The sequence below is a fragment of the Sphaeramia orbicularis genome, chromosome 20 (genome assembly GCF_902148855.1).
Source record: "Sphaeramia orbicularis chromosome 20, fSphaOr1.1, whole genome shotgun sequence".
Lineage (NCBI taxonomy): Eukaryota > Metazoa > Chordata > Actinopteri > Kurtiformes > Apogonidae > Sphaeramia > Sphaeramia orbicularis.
Genome location: NC_043976.1, coordinates 4600567 through 4618469, shown reverse-complemented (window position 1 = coordinate 4618469; position 17903 = coordinate 4600567). Strand labels below are relative to the sequence as shown.

The window sequence follows — 17903 nt, the reverse complement described above, 5'->3', positions numbered from 1 at the left end:
AAAATCTCCATAAAGCACAGTGTCTCAGGTTTCAGAAACCGTTGGAATTTTTCTGATCAGACAAATAATGAAAGAGTTACGGTCATCTGAACTACACATGCATAGGGCACAGGGCAGGGTGGTGTGTCAGACCTGACACAGTCAGATCCAGAATGCAGATCCCAGTGCAAAAACTATTGCATTATAATGCAATACTTTTGTGTTTTAACGCAATACTTTTGCAGTATAACGCAAAAACTATTGTGTTGTAACACAATACTTTTGTGTTATAATGCAAAAACTATTGCATTATAATGCAATACTTTTGAACTATTGCGTTATAACGCAATACTTTTTTTTTTGTTCATGTCCCTTCCCGGGCTCTGTAAAAAATGGCTATATTTGTATATGTATCAAATTTGTCCAACAGTTTTTAAAATTAATAATTAAGTTATTTTAAGTGCCTTATAAGTGTCTTAATGTAATTGTCTTATAATTATTTGAAGCTGTTTCATTGACAGTAAATGTCTGAACTGGAATTGAAATAAACCTGAATGTCACTAAATATAACGTGATTACTATGTGTATTACTACATCAGTAAGCACAATTTCTCTCTACATTACCTCTGGAAATGGTGGTGAAATCATACCTCCCATGATCCTACACTACTTCACAATGTCATTTAATGTAATGTTCTCGTTACATTCCTGAGTAAGAGCCTCAGTAGCAGCAGAGGGTACATATGCACTTCACTCTCCTGGAAAATTACGCAAAATGGACATGTACTATACAAGGTTTATATTGTTTCTTGCATTTAAGGTGCGAGGCCTTTGTGGGACTCTGACCTGGAACCAGCATGATGATTTCACCACCCCAGAAGGAGATGTGGAGAACAGTGTGTCATCCTTTGCAGGAAAATTCATGACGGAGCGCTGTAGTCTTCCTGGAGGAGCTGCACCAGACTCCTGTACCACATACACCCAAAGGAGACACTATGCCGAGACAGTATGTTCTGTCATACACAGCCCCATATTTCAGGTCAGTGTGGACAAAACTTTTGTCTTGGAAATATGTTTTTATCCCTTTGTTTCACTCATATGCACATTTTATCTCTTTTTTTCCACTGATCTTCAAGCGTTGTCATGATGTGGTGGAGAGGGAGCCCTATTTCCGATTGTGTCTGTCAGAGGTTTGTGGCTGTACTCCACAGATGAACTGCCACTGTACTGTCCTCACTGCCTATGCCCGACATTGTGCTCAGGAAGGTGCAGCTGTGCAGTGGAGAAACCACACTTTCTGCCGTAAGTGGGGAGACGACTTTCTTGCAATTTTTTTTTTTTTTTTTTTTGCAGGATTTCTATAGACATAGCATCAAAGTACAAAATCCGCCTGTGTGTCGAAGTGAAATCTTTATAGACTACAGCTGTGGTCATTTATTCGCTGTAGTCTTCAATTATGCTCATTTATCTCTCATGTGTACAAGATTTAACTAAGGGTGATCCAATTTTTGGAAACAATCACAGTGACAACAATCAGTTTGCCCTGGTAGCGATCACATGGTCTAATTGAAGCATTTTGTTTTTTAGATAATTTATTTATTTCATAAGATAGTATATTATGTGTCAAAAAGACACTTAGCAGTGCCTTTTTGTCCTCTGTAGGGGACAAGAGTTTCACAACTTTACTATTCTATAAAAAGTAAAAAAAAAAAATGTATCTGAAAAACTGCTGCATCATGCTGTTTCTAATAAATACATTTATTTAATGTAAAAAATATTTTTCTTTCCCAGGTCACTAAATCATGAATCAGAAATTATTTATTTTTGGGCAACAAACATGTGCAACATAGAGGCACAACTTAAGCATCACACTTGATTATTAGAACTGCAGATGCCAGTAAAGCCATGTTTAGATTCAGGAGGAAAAATATTTGTGACTTTTGTGTCATCTGATCAGACTTTAGAGAAGCCTCTGAGCACTTTTATAACAAATATCGGCAGATAAAGATTAGGATATAGTCCAAACAGACTTTTTTTTTTTTTTTCAGAAATTTGGGGGTTCAATTTAGATGAAAAAAATGACATAAACTGTGACTTGCGATTTCCTTGCAATTTCACATTAGATTTGACTCTTTTATGAAGCTTAAAGCAGCAGCCTTTTACTTTTCATCAGACCATTTGAAGTACTCCTCTCTGTCAGTCACAGTCTGCTGCATATGCCCTTTTTATCAAACGGCTTTTGTCCTTTTTCCTCAGCGGTGCAGTGTTCAGGGGGCCAGGTGTACCAAGAGTGTGGTTATGCCTGTGGAGGCTCATGTTCAGACCTGCAACAGGGCTGGAGCTGTGATAGTGATGGAAGTGGAATGGGTGTAAAAATGTGTGTCCCAGGCTGTCAGTGCCCCTCAGGACTAGTGCATGATCACCAGGGCCAGTGTGTACCTATCACCATGTGCCCCTGTGTGCAAGGAGACAAGACATATCCATCTGGAGCTGTTATCCAGAACAACTGCAATACCTGGTATGTACACCTTAAGATCTGAACGGAATGTTGTCCAGTTGCTACTCTTTTCTTTTAAAAAAAAAAAACCTTATATTTATTGAATTTTGGTATACATATTAAATATTCAGTATTCATTGGTACAGTGTTATTTTAAAAGAAAATGCATACCCCCCCCCCCCCCCACACACACACACACACACACACACACTTCATCGTATGAACAGAGCAGATCATTCCACTCTCTTACTCTCTGTGTTCAAGAAAATAAATGGAAAAATAAGTGATATACAAGATAAATAAAAACACATTATGAATTGTCAAATACAAATATATATGGAATGTTAAATTTTGTTATATTTTAATTGCACAGTACATAAACAATACTTTCAAATGTCATTCACATTTAAAGTCAGCTAAACAAACAAACAAACAAACAAACAAACAAACAAACAAAAAAATACAACAATAAAATGGGGCCTACGCTATTTTGTCCTACATCTCCTGTAAGATTTGTCTTGTATCTGTCTTTTTAGCAAATTGTACTAAGGGTTTCCAGATACCTTCACATACTTCTACTTTGTTTTTAAGAACATATGTTATTTTCTCCATACATTGTGCCACAGCATTAAAATCGAGTTGCTGCTTAAATTTGGTTATCTTTAAAAATCTTTTCAGCATGAGGGCAACATTTTCATTTAGAGGGAATTTACAACAGATAGTGCAAATTCAGCAAAGAGCAGATATTGTCTTTGAGGTTAATTCAGTACTCGGGAGCTCTTACTGAACCAATAGTGTAGATGACATTTTACAGCACATTATAAAAGCAGCCCTTTCTCTTTCATGGCTATCTGTGAACTACTTTTATAATGTGGTAAAGTAGTTGTGATAAAGAACAACGGGCGTAAGCAAGTTTCTTTCATTGTCAGGACAATATAACTTTAATGCTGCTACAATATAATATTGGCACAATGTCATAGCTTTGCACCTGGTGGTTTGCCCTTATTCGAAAGATATGGAAGGTCAAATTTGTTTGAGTGCTCGTTTTATAAAGTCTCTGTATATAACATCTGTGTGTACTTTTTTTTTTTTTTTGCTTGAGTAAAGTTTTTCTTAGAGTAGGTGTTATGCTGGAAGTCAGTTGTATGTATTGATGTTTGAAGCTAATTGTTAGCCTCAAAACATAATAATAATAATAATAATAATAATAATAATAATAATAATAATAATAGTAATAATAAGAGAATAAGAGTCTTTGTCATTGTATTTTCATGTAATGAAATTTGAGTGCACCTCCATAAAAGATACTCTAAGAAACATTCATACATACATACATCAATTCCCTAAGTCATATTTTTGGCTACATTGTGATATCTGCTGCTTCATTTTGCATCATTGGCTATAACCTGAAACAAATATGACTAGGCAATTATGCTATGTGGCTAACATAATGGTAGATAGTGTTGCATGTTGTAGCCAATGTAGAGGAGCATTGAAGAACTTATTTGCATAAAAATCAAACCAAGTTGTCGACACAAACGCAAAAAAAAAAAAAAAAAGAACCACAACACAAATCAGTTTCCAGGCTGTCATGAATGTATTAAAGTAAGATTCATAGAAGTACACAACCACATACTAATGTTACAAGTTAAAAACTTAAATAACAATGTGTTAATAGCTAAAGTTGTTGTCAGTGAATGCCTGGTGGTGTTAGAGCTCTGATGAAATCACTCTATTTTCCTGCTCTGTCTTCCAGGATAGGTTGATTTCATTGCATCTCTTCACCACATATCTTCAGTGATCATTACCACCTTTACTCTGTGTTATCTGATAACGGCTGAGTCACAGCAGTAGTAGAGAGCTGACCCATTTATTTTCTCTCTGTTTCATGAGTACAACTTGGTACATGACTAATTTTAATTGCTCTCTGACCACTGACTTAATGATTAGGTGGAAATATATAAAATATGATGTACAACTCGCCTTTGCCCATAAGTAGCTGGAATAGGCTCCAAGCGACCCCCGTGACCCTAGTGAGGATAAAGCAGGTTCAGAAAATGAATGATTGATGTACAACTCTTCCAGTCTTTTACCCTTGAAAGAAAACACCTGATCACTCATTTCAGTGAAATGATTTTCATTACACCACCCAGAACATTTGGTTGTTTGCTCATAAAAGTTTACAGCTACCTTTTCATTCCACCATGCACAGTGGCATTTCAGCAAGCTGGATGTGACTTACTTACTATTCCTATTACTTATTACACTGCTTACTATTACCTTACTATTACTTTTACTCCACATTTCCACATGACTGGCTGCTGATATTATAACATAAATCCAATAGATTTTTTTTTTTTGCTGTGACACTGTACTCAATACAAGATTGCAATATATCATATTAGTATTGATTTTGTTTGTTTTCCTTTTATGTTCACAGTGCATGTGAGCAGGGTGTGTTTAACTGCACCCACGAGCATTGTGAAGAGGTGAACCAGTGTCCAGGCTCCTTGATCTATTCTCCACGCTCATGCCTCCTCACCTGCTCCAGTTTGGATCCTCTGGGTCAGCAGCAGGAGCCTGATATAGCACAGTCCAGTTGCAGAGAGCCCCTATCAGGCTGTGTTTGTCCTAAGGGAACTGTGTTTCTAGTGGGTGAAATCACTAATATATTCATTTGAAATATAAAACAAGTGCTTATGGAGTGTTTTATGTGTGAAATGTTTTTATGTAACTAATGAACATAAATTTAACAGCTACTCCTTTAAACTCTGATAAAAGAATCATTTGAATAACAGCACATATTAAACACTCACCCTGTAACTTTTACTCAATGCATTTTCAGTACAATGGCTGTGGACAGTGAGCAGTGAGACTTTACGAAAATGGTAGAATTTCAATATAAAACCAGAGGAACCAGTTACAGCAGCTTAAAAGTAACTTAGGACTGAACCTTTGCTAATATTAAGCATGTAGACTGACAGGTGTTTTAAAGAAACATCTTCCTACTTTTATAGGAACAAGGTCAGAGGATTTCAGCTAATATGCAGTATCTTGTGTTTAACCTGGTCCATAACTACTCTTACATTGGATGCACACTGTATCTATCTTAGTTTACAGTATTACCTATAATTGAATGCTATAAAACAAGAGTTCCATTCTGCTGGAGGAATATTATGAATTATATAAAAATAGCCTCAATATTAACTTAATATGAAACCTTAGATTTATAAATGTCACAGCATTTTATTATAAGAGGCCATCAAATACATTTTATTTGATGGCAAATGTATTTTTATCATGAAAATAAGAAAGACATTTAAAGTCATAATCCAGTATGACTGTTCTAGGGTGATCGTTGTGTCCTGCCAGATGAGTGTCCTTGTCACCATAATGGTCATCTTTACAACAGCAATGACACCATCTCTAAAGACTGCAACACATGGTAATATCACCTCCTGACCCTTCGTATCAAATCCTTGTGTCTAATACTTAATTATTTTAATTAAATGTCTTATTTCCTGCAGTGTGTGTAAGGAGCGCCGCTGGCACTGCAGCCAGTCTGCTTGTGCCGGTGTGTGTGTGGCGACTGGTGACCCTCACTATGTGACATTTGATGGCCGCTGTTACTCTTTCCTTGGTGATTGTCAGTATGTGTTGGCGAGGGAGACCAGTGGTTCATTCAGTGTCACAGCAGAGAATGTGCCATGTGGCAGCACTGGAGTGACTTGTACAAAGTCTGTCACCCTCAGTCTAGGAAATACTGTCATACATCTTTTGAGAGGTAGGAGGGACAGTGAAGGCTTTGGGGGATGGGGGGTGGGACCATGTGGCTGTCAAAGTATTTTTGATCAGATCATAGATAGATAGATAGATAGATAGACAGACAGACAGACAGACAGACAGACAGATAGACAGACAGACAGACAGACAGACAGACAGACAGACAGACAGACAGACAGACAGACAGACAGATAGATAGATAGATAGATAGATAGATAGATAGATAGATAGATAGATAGATAGATAGATAGATAGATAGATAGATAGATAGATAGATAGATAGATAGATAGATAGATAGATAGATAGATAGATAGATAGATAGATCACACTATACATTACAGGTATAAAAACAGACCTGGAAAAAAATGGATAGCCAAACTGTAAGGTGCAAAATGAACAGTAATGTTTAGTATGATCAAGGTGCTTTATCTAATTTTTATGTCTCCTAATAGATTTTAAATTAATTTGAGCTCCTATAATGATCCTATGTATGTAGTCAGATTTGTGTCAGAAAAATTGAATAATCAAGCATAAATGTATATGATCGATACTAACAGTAGTAGGTTAACTGGGAGTAGTCCATCTCTGAATCTACCATTCTGTGTGTCCAGACAGGATGCAAAAGTCTGGTCAGTCACAACATAGTAGGAATCGTTTACAGAATCTACACACCAGAGTGCATGCTATAGTGAATATCTTGCTTTGAGAACTTAATTTTATTTGCTCTTTGTTGTGCAGGGTGGTTTGTCATAAGTTGTGTGTGTGTGTGTGTGTGTGTGTGTGTGTGTGTGTGTGTGTGATTTAGGTAAAGCTGTGACAGTGAACGGGATGCCAGTCACTCTACCTAAGTCCTACAGTGGCAGCGGCTTGACTTTAGAAAAAGTTGGACTGTATGTTTCTCTCTCCTCCCGACTTGGGGTCACTCTGCTATGGGATGGGGGTAAGACCTACACCAGCATGTGGAAACCAAACTATTACCTCAACTTTTCCTCCCCAGTGTGCATTTGTTTGGTACACCGTGTCACATGTTGCTGGCAGGTATGCGTGTCTATGTGCATCTGGCAGCCCACCTGCGGGGTCGGGTCGGAGGCCTGTGTGGAAACTTTGATGGGGACACAGAGAATGACTTCACAACACGGCAGGGTATTGTTGAGTCCACACCCGAGCTGTTTGGAAATTCCTGGAAATTGAGCCCATCCTGTCCTGATGTGACAGACCAGGACCTCAGAGATCCCTGCACTGTGAGTTCATTGATGGGACACATACAATCATACTCTCCCTGTAACATGTCTGTACGTGGTCTGTTGCTGTAGATCCATGTTTGATGATAATCTATTGTATGCTGTTGTATGTGTATTGCTGATCTCTAATGGTCCGTCTTTTATCCTTTTCAGCTGAACCCCCACAGAGTAATGTGGGCCAGGAAAAAATGTGCCATCCTCACACAGGAACTCTTCTCACGCTGCCACCCTGAAGTGCCCTTCCAGCAGTATTATGACTGGTGTGTCTTTGATGCATGTGGGTGAGTGACACCAGTTATCTCAAAACTATCTTATAAAATATGCAGTGGCGTGCACAGACATTTAGTGGGGCAGGTCCCCAGCCAACGAAAAAGGGCACCCCTCTCCCGAGTCCGACAATCCTGATCTGCAGCGTTTTCATAAATATTGGTCCACAATAAGTTGCCATCACTGTTTATTCAGTATTACACATATGTTAGCATTCTACAAAACAATGTACTGCTACTGCAATGGCCTTACACTTTTCACACCAAATAACTAGAAAAAACAAACAAAAAAACATTCTACTTGTAAAGTACAATGAGCATAGGCCTTAAGAGTCCAGGATCAAAAAAATGACTAGAGGAGGATTATGAACCACCCAACCATGTAAAAGCCAAAACTGAGTCACATAACCATGACAATCACTAATTTACTGAACAACCTCTATCAACCTGAACAAACCAATATCATTTAACCAATCTAGGACTTCACACTTGACACAACTGTGCATAAGGACTGACATTTGGCTTGATCCAGGACAGAAGCGAGCTGGTACTCTGGGCTGCCTGCTGCAAGTCTCTTTCCCTCTGTTTCTGTACTCTTTCCTTTCTTGGCATTTTGCTGCAATTGATGAATAAGAAACATCAAATTGCGCATTACAATGAACATTGTAGACCAGGGGTGTCAAACTCATTTTAGTTCAGGGGCCACATATGCTTAATATGATCTAAAGTGGGCCAGACCAGTAAAATAATATAAATAATAGGATAAGAACTTTTGAATGAAAAAAGTAAATTCTGTAATGAAAATGTTTACATCTACGAATTGTACTTGAACATAACATGAACAAATATGAACAACCTGAAAATTTGTTAGTAAAATAAGTGCAATGTTAACAATATTACACCTCAGTTCATCATTTACAAAAGTGAATCACAACTTAGAGATTGCAGTAGATCTACAAATACACAAAACATTAATTAACAGGGAGGATATTATTAAAATTCCACATACTTCTCTTAAGACATTTCAGATATTCACATTTTTTGTAAAAAGCTTGCCTGTAAATTTAAACATTTTTGTGTAATTTTACTTTTTTTACGCTAAAACAAAGAGACAAATTTACAGTTTTCATTATTTATAGGTTATTATGGTCTGATCCACTTTAGACTGAAATGACCTAAAATGATTTTAACATCCTCGATTATTAATATCTTCAGTGTAATTTTTGCATTTCACAAATTCATCCCAGGGGCCAGATTGAACCCTTTGGTGGTCCGGATTTGGTCCCCGGGCCACATGTTGGACACCTGTGTTGTAAACATAGATTTTTTTTCATGCTTGTGTAACTTATTACAATGACAAACAACGACTTTGACAATATTTTAATAATCTGAAACTTCACATCCCAATAATTTCCAAGAAAGAGGATTTGATTTAACTTTAATATTGTGTGTAATACTCCAGTCATTGCGAATGTAACATGAAGCCTAGCGTCTGGGTGCTCACCTCTGATCTGCTCCTCTGGTCCACTCCCCAGAAACTACAAACTACATTGCCTCTGTTCAGCCTGACACCACAACAACACGCACTTTTAGACACAGTTTGGATTTATAGGCTTTTATAGATTTGTGACTCTGGAAATATACCGGGTACTCACAACTTTTCACGCAAATAAGTAGCAGAGGATTTTCGTCAGTTTACTGGTTCGCCCCTCCATCTCTCCTCACATTATCAAATACACTGAATTAGCATCATCGGACCGTGGTCCATGACCTCTCTGTGACCTCTCCACTTGCGACAGCTAATCAGCTGACACATACTAGTGTTGGGCTACTGGCTACACTAACCACCCAAACTTGTGGGGAACGGGACAAAGATTTGCTTAAACAGTTGTAAGTCAAAGGTACCGCTATTCTTGCCAGTTTGTCTCTTACAAAAAGTCGAGGCCATGCGATGTGTGATCAGCAACAGCGGAGCTCCGACCGCATTAGTCGAACACAGAGCTGGAGAGAGAGGCAGTGAGAGGAGGAGGACTCAAGGAAGGACAGGAGGCACTGGGAATTATCTGGATTTAACTTAATATTAAAATATGATTATAATGTCCTGTCGATGCGGACTCTATTGTCTTCTTTTAATGAGGAAAAAAAAGAAATAATTACACAAAAAAAAAAAAAAAAAAAAAAAAAAAAGATCGCCAGAAGGGCACCGAGGCCAGAGGGGCAGGTCTTGAGGGACACCTTGGGTCTACCTGTGCACGTCCCTGCTGGGAATTATCTGGATTTAACTTAATATTAAAATATGACTACAATGTCATGTCAATGCGGACTCTATTGTCTTCTTTGAATGAGGAAAAAAAAAAAAAAATTACATAAAAAAACAAAAAAAAACAACAACGATCGCCAGAAGGGCACCGAGGCCAGAGGGGCAGGTCTTGAGGGACACCTCAGGTCTACCTGTGCACGTCCTTGAAAATATGCCAGCTATTGTGATACAGTGCCTGCTTGTAGTAGGAAAAGATAAACCACAAATACACAAATTATGAGAAACAGCAGTTGTTCCTTGTGCCAGGGCATCTCTGCTCTGTATTTCCCATCTGTGCCTTGACTTTCTCTTTTTGTTTTTTGCAGCTGTGACTCTGGAGGGGACTGTGAATGTCTCTGCACAGCCCTGGCTGCTTATGCTGAGGAGTGTAACCGCAGAGGAATCTACATACGCTGGAGGTCTCAGGAGATTTGTCGTATGTCAAAGATACATGATGCATGCACATGCACACACTTTGAATGGAAAAACTTATAGGAATAAATAACAGACTTTTTCGTCAGCATTATCTGATTCCATTTAGGTGGTTAAAGGTCAAGATCACTGAATCATTTTCATGACCATAAAAATCCAATAACTGGGACTAATCAGATAATTGTAATAATCCGATCTGACATATTTACAGTACATGTACTTCAGAAATGTGATAAACGAAAAATGCCGGCTTACTTATTTCGGTCCATTGTAACAGGCATGTGCACAGATAGACCCCTAGTAGTGCTCAAGCACCCACCCTTTTTGTAATGGTCAGAGTACGGGAACTGAACCCAACTGCAAGACCCGGAGGCAGACATAAAAGTTTACTGTGTTTATTAAACACAATAATAAATGACAATTCACAGACAATAAAAATAAGCAGATCCTTGAAGGTAATAGGTCCCAGACTCTTCACAGGATCCAGAGACAGGACCGGAGATTGGGCTTCACAGCTCGGACCGGTAACACGCGTCAGTAACCCAACAGTAAATCAGGCGAAAGGTCGAACACACGTGGAATCAGTTGGAGGCAGAGGCACAGACAAGGGCTGAGCAAAAGGCAGGAGTCAAAAAGGCAATCCAGGTCAAAAAACAGGCAAACAGACAAACAGGATCCAAAAACGCTGGTAAGTATCACACAAAGGTAGAATACGAACTGGCACAGGACAGAGGGAAACACAGGGCTTAAATACACAAGAGGGAGAGGAAAAAACGAGACACAGTTGTAGCGAATCAGGGTAGGGAAAGGTAAACACACAGGTGGGAGTAATTGGGAACAGGAAGCAAAGACACCAGACATGACACATGAGGAGGACTTAACAAAATAAAACAGGAAATGACAGACAAAACAGACAAAACCAGACTAACGTCTGGAGGCTGATGTGACAGAACCCCCCTCTCTAGGGATGGCACCGGACGGCCCAGGGACCTCAGGGTGGTGTTGGTGGAAGTCCTGGATCAGGTCAGGGTCCAGAATGAAGGAGGCGGGCACCAGGGAACGTTCTTCAGGGCCATAGCCCTCCCAGTCGACGAGGTACTGGAAACCCCTCCCCCGATGACAGGCCGCTAGGAGCCGACAGACAGTGTGGGCCGGGTTACCATCGATGAGCCGTGGCTGCGGTGGCTGGGTGGGTGGGACTAATTGGCTCTCCTTAGCCGGTTTAACTTGGCTTACATGAAACGTGGGGTGAATCTTCATAGTCCTTGGTAACCTTGGTAATTTCAAACGAACCAAAACAGGAACCAGCTTATGGCTCTCCACCCTCAAGGGAAGATGGCACATTGATAGCCACACTCGCTGGTCACACTGGTATACAGGTGCAGGGGTTCTGTGACAATCTGCAGCTGTCTTGTATTGTCCAGAGGACTTCAACAGGGCATCTCTGGCCTGAATCCAGGTCCTCTTGCACCACCGAATGAGAGCCAAGGCCGAGGGAATGCTGACCTCCTTCTCCAAGTAGGGGAACAGGGGAGGCTGATACCCACACACAACATGGAAGGGAGACAAACCAGAAGAAGCACATGGTAATGAATTATGGGCAAATTCTACCCATATTAACTGGCGACTCCATGAAGCAGGGTTACGGGAGGCCAACACATGAAGACCAGCTTCCAACACCTGATTAACCCACTCCGCCTGTCCGTTAGTCTGTGGGTGATAGCCAGAAGAGAGACTGACAGATGCCCCTATGAGGGCGCAGAAAGCATGCCAGAAGCATGCAACAAACTGCGGTCCCCTATCGGACACCATGTCCTTAGGGAACCCGTGCAATCTACAAACATTGTGCAGAACCGCCTCTGACATCTCCTTGGCAGAGGGGAGTTCAGGGAGGGCTACAAAGTGAGCCATCTTGGAAAACCTATCCACAATAGTAAGAACAGTGGTGTTACCATCAGATGGGGGCAAGCCCGTCACAAAGTCCAATGATATGTCAGACCAGGGTCTACTGGGAATCGGTAGGGGGCGTAGCTGACCGGTAGGAGCTCTGTTAGATGTCTTGCATGCCACACAGGTGGGATAAGCAGCCCCATATTCTGCCACCTCCTTCTCCATACCGGCCCACCAAAACCGTTGTTTGATCATGAACAAAGTTCGTTGAACTCCCGGGTGACATGCCATCCTGGAGGTGTGGGCCCAGTGGATTACCTGCGGACGGAAGCTGACAGGGACAAATAACCAGTCTGGTGGTACACCATCCGGAACTTCACAGTCTCTGAGGGCATCAATGACCAACTTCTCAATGGCCCACTGAAAAGCACCCACCACACATGACCCCGGTAAAATAGATTCAGGTTCCTTGTCAGGCTTATCAGGCATGAATATTCTGGATAGGGCATCTGGCTTACCATTCTTGGAGCCGGGCTGATATGACAGGGAGAAGTTGAAACGGGTGAAGAAGAGAGCCCACCTGGCCTGACGAGAGTTGAGCCGCTTGGCGGACCGCAGATACTTGAGGTTCTTATGGTCGGTCCAGATCAGGAATGGGATTTCAGTCCCTTCAAGTCAATGCTGCCACTCCTCCAGAGCCACCTTGATTGCTAACAACTCACAGTTGCCGATGTCATACTTTCTCTCGGCCTTGGACAGTTTCCTGGAGAGAAAGGCACAAGAGTGGAGCTTGTTATCCCTCAGAGAACGCTGAGAGATGACCGCTCCTACCCCCAAATCTGTGGCGTCGACCTCCACCATGAACTGCAGAGCAGGATCAGGGACAGACAGGATGGGAGCTGATGTGAAAGCTCCCTTAAGGCGCTTAAATGCCGCCTCGGCTTCGGGACTCCATCTGAACACAGACTTAGGAAAGGTGAGGCAGTGCAAAGGGGCAGCCACACTACTGAACCCCCGAATGAACTTTCTATAAAAATTAGTAAAGCCCAAAAATCTTTGAACCTCCTTACGTGAGGTGGGAGTGGGCCAATCCCTAACTGCACTGACCTTTTCAGGGTCCATCTGGACACTCCCCTTGGTGATGATGAAGCTGAGGAAGGAGACAGACGAGCGATGAAATTCACACTTTTCGGCCTTCAAGTAAAGTTGGTTCTGGAGGAGTCTTTGGAGAACTTGACGAACATGCTGGACATGAGAAGCTTCATTGGATGAAAAAATCAGAATATCATCAAGATAGACAAACACAAATACATTAAGCATGTCCCGCAGGACATCATTAACCAGAGCTTGGAACACTGCGGGAGCATTAGTCAGGCCAAACGGCATTACCAAATACTCATAATGGCCACTGAGAGTGTTAAACGCCGTCTTCCACTCATCACCCTCTCTGATCCTTACTAATTGGTAGGCATTCCAGAGGTCCAATTTGATGAATATTTTAGCACCATGCAACAACTCAAATGCGGATGACATCAGAGGCAACGGGTACCTGTTACGGACTGTAATCTCATTTAGTCCCCGGTAATCGATGCATGGCCTCAGTGTCTTGTCTTTCTTATCCACGAAGAAGAACGCCGCGCCAGCAGGAGACGAAGACGGACGGATAAGCCCTGACACCAGTGGCTCCTCGACGTATTTCTTCATGACCGCTGTTTCAGGACCAGACAGGGAATACAACCTGCCATTGCCAAGGTCAATGGCACAGTCATAGGGTCTATGCGGAGGTAAAGCAGTGGCACGTGATTTGTTAAACACTTGTTTCAGGTCATGATAACATTCAGGTACCTTGTTCAGGGCAGAGAAATCCGTGTCATGCTCCTCCGGAGTGTTGACGGGTGCCACTGTTACCTGGGTAGGGTCAGATGACGGAACAGGGCCTTTGATAATCCCACAACGGGAAACACACCCCTCTCCCCAGGAGTGGACCTCCCCTGTGTTCCAGTGAATATTAGGGTTATGGAGCTGAAGCCAGGGGTGACCTAGTATGAGGGGATGAGAGTCAGACTGGTAGACATGAAAACACAGTTCTTCGGAATGGCCATCCAAGAACTGGACGGTCACAGGTCGGGTACGGTGGGTTACTTGATATATTATGCCATTATCCAGAGCACGTGCCTCCAATGGACGCTGAATAGGGGACAGGCTTAGGTTCAGCCTCTGGGCGAGGTTAACATCCATCAGGTTGACGTCCGAACCAGAGTCTATCAGGACGGGATGCTGTAATGACATGAATTCAGAACAGAGGTAGACAAGAGGTTGCAGACGGGAAGGGTTTGACACACAGACAGTGCGACTCAGTAATGTGCCCTCACCCAACGCTGTCTTGGGTTTGAGCAGGTAATTAACTACTCTATGTCCCTCCTGCCCACAGTACAAGCAGAGTCCCGCTGATAGACGGTGCTGGTGTTCCTCCGCAGACAGACGAGTTCTGCCCAACTGCATGGGCTCCTCCTTCGAGGTATTACCAGATTCAACTACCGGAAGGGAAAGCTTATCATGTGGATTACTCACAGCAGCTGATGCAGATGGGTGAACCCATGGTGATTCTGGTTGCCACACTAACAATTGGTCTGAGACCTGGATAGCAGCTGCGATGACGTCCTCCAACAATTTGAGCTCCTGTCGGAGCGCCATCTCTCGCCCGATGGTGCGGCTGAGGCCGTTCTGGAACGCAGTTATTAAAGCCTGACCATTCCAACCCGACTCCACTGCCAAAGACCAAAATTCACATACATACAGTCTTATGGGGCACCCACTCTGTCTCAGCCTCATTAATTGTTGGCCAGCCTGTTGACCCCGAACAGGATGGTCATAAACTCTCTTAAGTTCGGTCACCATGCTATCAAATTAACGGATGACAGGTGACTCCTTTTCATACAGGGTGTTGAAATAACTCAGTGGGGGTCCCTCCAACAAACTAGCCATGTAAGCTATCTTAGCTGAGTCACAAGAAAAGCGCCGTGGCTGAGCGTCAAAAATCAGCTGAACTTGAGTCAAAAAATTTCTGCAGGTGTCCAGGTTACCTGAGTACTTAGAGGGAGGTGGAATGTTTGGCTATTCCAGGACCCTGCCAGGTGGGACTGCTGCCACGGGTTCGACCGGCAGGGAAGTAGCGGGAGCCTGGGTACTGGTGAGCTGTGAGACCCGAGTGGAGAGCTGGTTCATCTTATCCAACAGAGAATGTAAAACCTGTTCATGTCCTCCCAGGAGCCGCCCTTGGGACCGAATGGCTTCCCGGACCTGGTCTAGGTCTGCTGGGTTCATTGCCAGGCCAGTTCGTACTGTAATGGTCAGAGTATGGGAACTGAACCCAATTGCAAGACCAGGAGGCAGACGTAAAAGTTCACTGTGTTTATTAAACACAATAATAAATGACAATTCACAGACAATATTAATAAGCAGATCCTTGAAGGCAGTGGGTCCCAGACTCTTCACAGGATCCAGAGACAGGACCGGAGATTGGGCTTCACAGCTCAGACCGGTAACACGCGTCGGTAACCCAACAGTAAATCAGGCGAAAGGTCGAACACACGTGGAATCAGTTGGAGGCAGAGGCACAGACAAGGGCTGAGCAAAAGGCAGGAGTCAAAAAGGCAATCCAGGTCAAAAAACAGGCAAACAGACAAACAGGATCCAAAAACGCTGGTAAGTATCACACAAAGGTAGAATACGAACTGGCACAGGACAGAGGGAAACACAGGGCTTAAATACACAAGAGGGAGAGGAGAAAACAAGACACAGGTGTAGCGAATAAGGGTGGGGAAAGGTAATCACACAGGTGGGAGTAATTGGAAACAGGAAGCAAAGACACCAGACATGACACATGAGGAGGACTTAACAAAATAAAACAGGAAATGACAGACAAAACAGACAAAACCAGACTAACGTCTGGAGGCTGATGTGACACTTTTGCCCTGGATGAGAAAAGTGCCCTTTTTGCTGCCCAACTGTTTCTTCATTCATCAATATTTAAGAATAAAAAAATACTCTTTCTGTCATCAATTCCCCCAAAATGTGTTTTGACATCTGACGGGCTGGCATTCATTTGAGTTCTTGTGAGAATTCTGCCCAGACCTGCTCCGCAGCACTCAAAATCCCCCACCACGCCCCTCCCTCTTCCTCCTCTACTTAGTGCTCATGCAGTGCTGAATGCCAGGCCAAACTGCTGCAGCTTACTTCTCATCTGACCCGTAGCGTCAGACAGACAGGTAATGACAGTGTTTGTGCAATGCCCTGATGTTTGGTGCTAAATTAACCATAACATTAGTGCCGCTGAAAACATTACGTCGCTACTGGCCCAAAGTTTCCTAAAAAACAAAAAAGCAAAAAAAAACCTCACGAAATCCATGATTTCAAAGCCTTCAGCTGTTTGTTAGTGTTTATCATGTTTAATGAAGAGAGAGGGAGAGAGATAGAGGCAAACAGGCAAAAAGAGAATTTAAGGACAGTTTTACTCTTCTACAAATCAGACAAGTTCACTCGTTTTGTCCATCCATCCATCCATTATCCACCGTTTATCCGGGGCTGGGTCGCGGCGGCAACAGTCTAAGCAGGGATGCCCAGACTTCCCTCTCCCCAGACACATCCTCCAGCTCTTCCGGGGGGACCCCGAGGTGTTCCCAGACCAGCTGAGAGACATAGTCTCTCCAACGTGTCCAAGGTCTTCCCCGAGGTCTCCTCCCGGTGGGACATGCCTGGAACACCTCCCCAGGGAGGCGTCCAGGAGGCATCCGAAACAGATGCCCGAGCCACCTCAGCTGGCCCTTCTCGATGTGGTGGAGCAGCGGCTCTACTCCGAGTCTGAGCTCCTCCCTGGCGACCAAGCTCCTCACGCTATCCCTAAGGGTGCGCCCAGCCACCCTGCGGAGGAAACTCATTTCGACCACTTGTATCTTGTCCTTTCGGTCATGACCCAAAGCTCATGACTATAGGTGAGGGTAGGAACGTAGACTGACCGGTAAATTGAGAGCTTCGCCTCTCGGCTCAGCTCCTTCTACACCACAACAGACCGGTACAGCGACTGCATCACTGCAGATGCTGCACCGATCTGTCTGTCAATCTCACACTCCATCCTTCCCTCACTCGTGAACAAGACCCCAAGATACTTGAACTCCTCCACTTGGGGCAAAGACTCTCCGCTGACCCGGAGAGGGCAGACCACCTTTTTCCGGTCGAGAACCATGGCCTCGGACTTGGAGGTGCTGATCCTCATTCCACTCGTTTCACACTCGGCTGCAAACTGCCCCAGGGCACGCTGAAGGTCCAGGCTCGATGAGGCCAACAGGACAATGTCATCTGCAAAAAGCAGACATGAAATCCTGTGGTCCCCAAACTGGACCCCCTCCGGCCCCTGGCTGCGCCTAGAAATTCTGTCCATAAAAATTATGAACAGAACCAGTGACAAAGGACAGCCCTGCTGGAGTCCAACATGCAGCTGGAACAGGTCTGAATTACT

The 17903-nt window shown here is 43.0% G+C and overlaps 1 protein-coding gene across 1 annotated transcript in view; it reads left to right on the top strand.

Moving 5' to 3' along the window:
• Nucleotides 1–17903, top strand: part of LOC115411693 (SCO-spondin-like) — a 204861-nt gene that overhangs the window by 14763 nt on the left and 172195 nt on the right. The window contains 10 exon segments of the mRNA XM_030123908.1: nucleotides 800–1018; nucleotides 1116–1281; nucleotides 2236–2497; nucleotides 4917–5127; nucleotides 5827–5921; nucleotides 6004–6260; nucleotides 7066–7200; nucleotides 7299–7501; nucleotides 7655–7782; nucleotides 10393–10502. Of these exon segments, the coding sequence (XP_029979768.1) occupies nucleotides 800–1018; nucleotides 1116–1281; nucleotides 2236–2497; nucleotides 4917–5127; nucleotides 5827–5921; nucleotides 6004–6260; nucleotides 7066–7200; nucleotides 7299–7501; nucleotides 7655–7782; nucleotides 10393–10502 (1786 nt within the window).